This window comes from Elephantulus edwardii, unplaced genomic scaffold (assembly GCF_000299155.1).
Source record: "Elephantulus edwardii isolate Elephantulus edwardi_28Jun2011 unplaced genomic scaffold, EleEdw1.0 scaffold00046, whole genome shotgun sequence".
NCBI lineage: Eukaryota > Metazoa > Chordata > Mammalia > Macroscelidea > Macroscelididae > Elephantulus > Elephantulus edwardii.
The window spans coordinates 16,080,269-16,085,959 of NW_006399796.1; the positions used below are offsets into that span (position 1 = coordinate 16,080,269).

At 35.4% G+C, this 5,691-nt stretch overlaps 1 protein-coding gene across 1 annotated transcript in view; it reads left to right on the forward strand.

Moving 5' to 3' along the window:
• PRRC1 (proline-rich coiled-coil 1) overlaps positions 1-1,204 on the forward strand; it is a 35,734-nt gene extending 34,530 nt beyond the window's left edge. The window contains exon 8 of the mRNA XM_006886032.1: positions 995-1,204. Within this exon, the coding sequence (XP_006886094.1) occupies positions 995-1,204 (210 nt within the window). The remainder of the gene's footprint in view (positions 1-994) is intronic.
• The last annotated feature ends 4,487 nt before the right edge of the window (positions 1,205-5,691 follow it).

Here is a 5,691-nt window from a genome sequence, read left to right on the forward strand (position 1 = left end):
TCTGCGTGTGTTCTGTTGTGCATAGGGTTTTCAGAGGCCTGCTATTTCAGAAGTGGGTGGCCAATCCTTCTTCCTAGTCTGTCTTAATCTGAATGTTCACTTAATACTCCATATGCATTAGTCCCTGTAAATAGCTGAGCATTTGATTGCTAACCATGCAAAAAGTTAGCAATTCAGACATACCCAGAGACACCTCAGAAGTAAGACTGCAATCTCAGAGGTACACTGTTCGAATCCACCAGATGCTCTGCTGGAGAAGGAGGAACAATCTCCTCCTTTACCAGTCAGATCTGATTTGACGGTATACACAAAAAATAATGAAATAAAATAAAAAAAAAAAAAGAAGTAAGACTTGGTGATCTGCTTCTGACAGCAGATTTGCTTACACAGTCTTGAAAACCCTCTGGAGCAGTTCTTCTTCGGACACATGGGATCATCATGATTTAGAATTGACTTTATAGCACCCAATTTACAACATTAACTTAGATGTTAATGTCTTTCCTGAAATGGAGTTCTATAAATTATTTAAGCACCTCCTTTGTAAATGCATTAAAGCCTTAAGTTTCACCTCTTCCTAGCGGGAATTTTATTACTCTAAAAAGGTTCATGTAATAGTTTCATTTTAGACCTAATTCAATTATTAGCTAGAAATAACAGTGCATATCAAACCAGAACTTAAATCCCTTGACTCTGGTAGTAGATGGTGTCATAAGGCTTTGGTTATATTTGACCAACAAAATAAACTTAATATATGTATTTTAAATAAAGTAGATGTGTACAGTAATTTGTTTGATTTGTTTTCTTGTTTTTTTTTATAGCTTCATTGCTTTTGGCATCTTAGTGTGTTTCTTAGTATTTATCATAATCTGTATTAAAAGCAACCGGAGAGACTTTGAAATACCACTTAGTAACACAGCTTGTTCCAGTGATATTTAAAAAAGAAACATATTCTAAATAAGAAAAAATAATATTTACTTCATTTTTTTTCTCATAGGCTCAAAATCTGACTCCCCCGGACTACAATTTAAGGTGGTCAGGCCTTTTGGTAACAGTGGGCGAAGTCCTTGAAAAGAGTTTACTAAATGTCAGCCGGACTGATTGGCACATAGCCTTTACAGGCATGTCTCGTCGGCAGATGATCTACAGTGCAGCCAAAGCAATAGCAGGCATGTATAAGCAGCGCCTACCACCTAGGACCGTGTGAGAGAAGCTGGGATATGATCCGGAGACTTTTCCTCTCTTTGCTTGATGTAAAAGAAGATTTTGTACTTTCTTTACATTGAATAGCTTTAGTGAATCCAGGTGTTTTTGTAATTTTCCTTTAGGCTGAAATTTTTCTTTTGATGGAAAGGCATGGCATCATTCTAGCACATGAAAAGAAACAGCTCCTTTTTAAGATTATATAATTTCATATGCCATAATTCTCAAAAAAAGAAAATATGTAAATATATTTACAGCACAATTTGATATATCAAATTTATAAGGTGGAAAGTGTTGTACTAAGACATTTAATGATTTATACTTGATTATTTTTGTTTTTAGAGAAGACATAGATAATGAAAAACATGTTTACTGACTATTCTATTAAAGCATTATTTCTTTTAACTTATCATCTGTCTTTTCCCCATCAGTCCATGAAGCATTTTGTGTGCATATGACCTCAGGTCTGATGCCAAGCAGTGTGCTCAACGGCTTTCCCTGACACACCTGCTCATTCGATGATGGTGCACATTTTAAGCATATTTTTAATAACACAGGCCCAAATATCTGAATTTATTGCTTTCTTTTTTGCCCTCATCTATACATAGGCAGAAAAACCACTTTATTTTAATTTTTGGCATCTTACAGGTTTCTAAAAAGATCACCAATACTGTTTTGTTCCTTGCTCCATAACTGAGTGGGAAATGACTCAAGTGTATTTTAAATCAGCAGTATTCATGCTATTTTGTATAGTGCTGTTCAGTACTTCCAAGTATCAACTGATAACAGCCATAGTTTCTATGCCATTCATATTCTCCAAACTTTAACAGAAATTTTTAATAAGAAATATTTTGTTGATGGGATTGTATGCCTCTTAGTTTAGTTAAGGCTACTTGTTAGTTTGCCTTAAGCACTACTTTTCTAAATTTGTGCCATTTTGCCTTTACTTTTTTCTGGAAATTTTCAAAGAGACAATTTTATATTCAATCTAGATTATTTAGTTCATTATGTTTGTATTTAGTGAGAGCCCCGTCCCCAGTAATATATTTTATCATTTTTAGATTTCTATAAATCAAAATTGAATAATTTTTCTTATACTATTGAATTCTGTATCTTCAAATTCAAATAAACTTTTCTCATTTATAAATGTAATTTAATTTTTTTTTATTCTGTGCTTCCCAAGATATGAAAGGATGAGCACAATTCCTGGTTAAGAAACTCTTGCCCTGCACTATCTTTACATGTAAGATTTGCTTTGTATTGAAAATATTATTGTAAGCAATTTTTTCTTTGTTTGTTTTACCAAAAAATGAGAGAGTAAGTATTGATGAGGTGTGTCATTTTCCACACACTGCTTTGTGACTGTTCAGACAGAGTCAGACCTCTTTTATCATTACAAAATGAGAGACAGAATGATGTAACCAGTTGCAGCAGTGTTTTTACCTAGTAGTAATAGGGGCAGAAGCCTTTTCCTGTGTTGTTTAACTGAAAATTTCTTCTATGAGTTCTTCTTTTGTGAATGAAAAAGAGAGCCTTTCTCTACCATTTGCTTTTTTTACCTTTTGTTTTTTTATTAAAATTATTTTTATATTAAAATCCCCCCCTGAAAGTAAATTAAAAGCTACTCTTTTCTAACAGTATTACATCGTGGCATTGGTCTGATGACAAGTCATCCTTCAGGAACTAAGGAAACATTTCTACTAATATCCCATCATCCTGCCCCCCTCATTATAGGGAAATTTTACAAATTATAGAGGAACTTGTATATTTTTCTTTAAACAAGACTTATACATCTTACTTGATATTTTTGAGCATTGTTTAAATAGACTCACAAACACTGATATCCAGATAGGTATCAATCCCCAAAGAGTAGTGGCAGGGTTACACCAAGGCTTGGTTGAAGCCAGATAATTTTCCTGCACCTGGTAACCTATGAGCCTTCTCCTCTTTGGATCTGTGTGAGTGATGAGGAGAATTAGAAAAGTACAGATGGAAGAGAGAAATACATGGTGTGGATCTGCCTCTCTGAGTCGTTTTTTGTCCTAGTTGTCTTTCGAAGGCATCAGACTATGACTGATTTAGCTTACCCAGTCTCTTGTTTATTTACTTATTTTTTAATCCTGTGTTTTCCCTATTGTATATGAGACTGAATTTAGATGAAGCAAAAAAAGTAACTCATAACTTTAGCATACTGTTGGCCACTGTATCCTGGCAGTCTTCTAATGGTTGAATTTAGTCATAAAATAAGGGGGTCATTGTGTCTGCAGCCTCAGTTGCCTTTCCCAATTACCTCGTCCTCCATCCTTGTTCTTTTCCTACTCTCGTTTTTAATTTCCAGACTTGAATTTATTTACTTTTTTTTTTTTGAGACGTTACCAAGTTATCCACATTGTTTTAATGAAATAATTCCAAAGAGAACAGGAAAACTGCAGAAAAGGTAACTGCGACTGCAGTTGTCAGAAGGTAGTCAAATTATTCCATTTAGGACACTCTGCTATCAAGTATTGAGAATCTTGAGCTGTACCACAGACCTGTGGTGACAGAAAAGCCTTAGTTCTGTCTTCTGAGTCTCTTGTCATTAATACTTCCCTATTCATTGTTCGTCTCTTCTTTGAGATTCATGAAGTAGAAATTTGAGATTGCCAAATATAGGCTAACGGTAGTGTAGTTAGCTAAGTAGGTGAGTACAAAAGAAAGTGTTGCATATGTTTATTCAGAATTATGCAAATTAATATATACTCAGGGTTCAACTAAATTAATATGTACTGAAGTTATTTTGTTCCTTCATAATAAACCAAAATCTAAACAGGTATTCTGTGATACCATGTTGGTAACATTTAATGTTCTAAAGGATGTTGAGTTACTCATTAAGAGATCTAGATTTTTTTTTGTCACTGTGTGTGGTGGTCCTTTTAAGATACTATGCAGAATGATGTATTGGATAACACCAATTTTGTAAGTATGTAAACACGTCGTAAATAAATAAGACTTTGATTTCCCAGAAGTCTACACAATGATTTTTTAAAATGCTAATTTCTTAATAATAATATATGGTATCCCATTTTTCTTTATGAACTGGTTATTGGTGGTCAAGAATTCTTTTGTTGTTGTTAGATGCGATTGAGTAGAGTATAACTCATAATCATCCTGTGAATAGCAGTTCCCTGTCCTATCCAGTATCATCCTCATCATTTCTGATATACTTGAGCCCATTGCTGCTATCTCCATGTCAGCTCATCTCATTGACAGTCTTCCTCTCTTTTGCTCACCTCACCTTTCCCAGCATTATGTCCTCCTTCAAGGAAGAGCCTCTCTTTAGCAGCATGCCCAAAGTGTGTGAGACAAAGCTTTGTCATCTTTGCCTCCAAGGAACATGCTGGCTGCAGTTTTCGCGGGACGTATCTGTTTATTCTCTTGGCAGTCCATAAGATAGTCTGTGCCCTTCTCCAACACTACAATTCAAAATCTTAATTCTTCTGTCATCTGTATTCATTATCCAGCTCTTGCATGCAGAGCAAGTGATGGGAAAAACCGTTACCTGAATCAGGCACACTTTAGTCTTCAAAATGACATCATTGCTCCTCAGTAATTTGGGGAGGTCCTGACATTGGACTTGCCAAATTTAATACATCTCCTGATCTTCTGACTTGTGGCACAAAGTGTGTTGATTGTGGATGAAGTTGTTCACAATTTCAGTCTTTTCTCCATCCTTGATGTTACTCATCAATAGTATTGAGGATTTTTGTCTTCTTAATGTTATTGAGATGTAGTCTGTATTGAAGGCTGTAGACTTTGATCTTATGCAGCAAGCATTTAAAGCCCACTTTCAGATCAAGCAAGGTTTTGTAATCTGCATAATACAGGTTGTTGATGAATCTTCCTCCTTTACTGATGCCCCGTTCTACTTCCAAGAATCCGGCTTGTCGAATGATTGTCAGCTGAGGTTCTAGCATTTCCTGAGACCTTAATTTTTGCCAGTACCTTCAGTGCAATTTGGACGTTTTCTTTCATTACCATTGGCTCTTGGCTCATACAGAACTTCTGAAATCTCTGAGAGTCAACTAGTTCTTTTGGTAGAGTGATTCTCTGTATTCCTTTCATCTTTTTTTGATGCTTTCTAGATCAGTCAAGGTTTTGTCCATAGCATCTTTCAGTATTGCAGTTAAAAGGCTTCAATTTGTTCCTCAGTTCTTCAGTTTGGGAAATAACAAATTGTTTTTCTGTTTTGGTTTTCTAACTCCATTTCTGTATAATACTTTGTCTTCTTGAGCTGTCTTTTGGAATCTTCTGTTCAACTCCCTTACGTCAGCATTCCCCCCCCCCTTTTTTTTTTCCTCATTCCAGTGCAAGCTTCAGTGTCTTTTCCAACACCCATTTTGGCTGTTTGTTTCTTCCCTGTCTTTATAATGATCTTGTGCTTTCTTTTGGGGTGGTGTCCTTGATGTCATTCCACAGCTCGTTGGGTCTTTGGTGGTGGTGGTTGTCATTAAA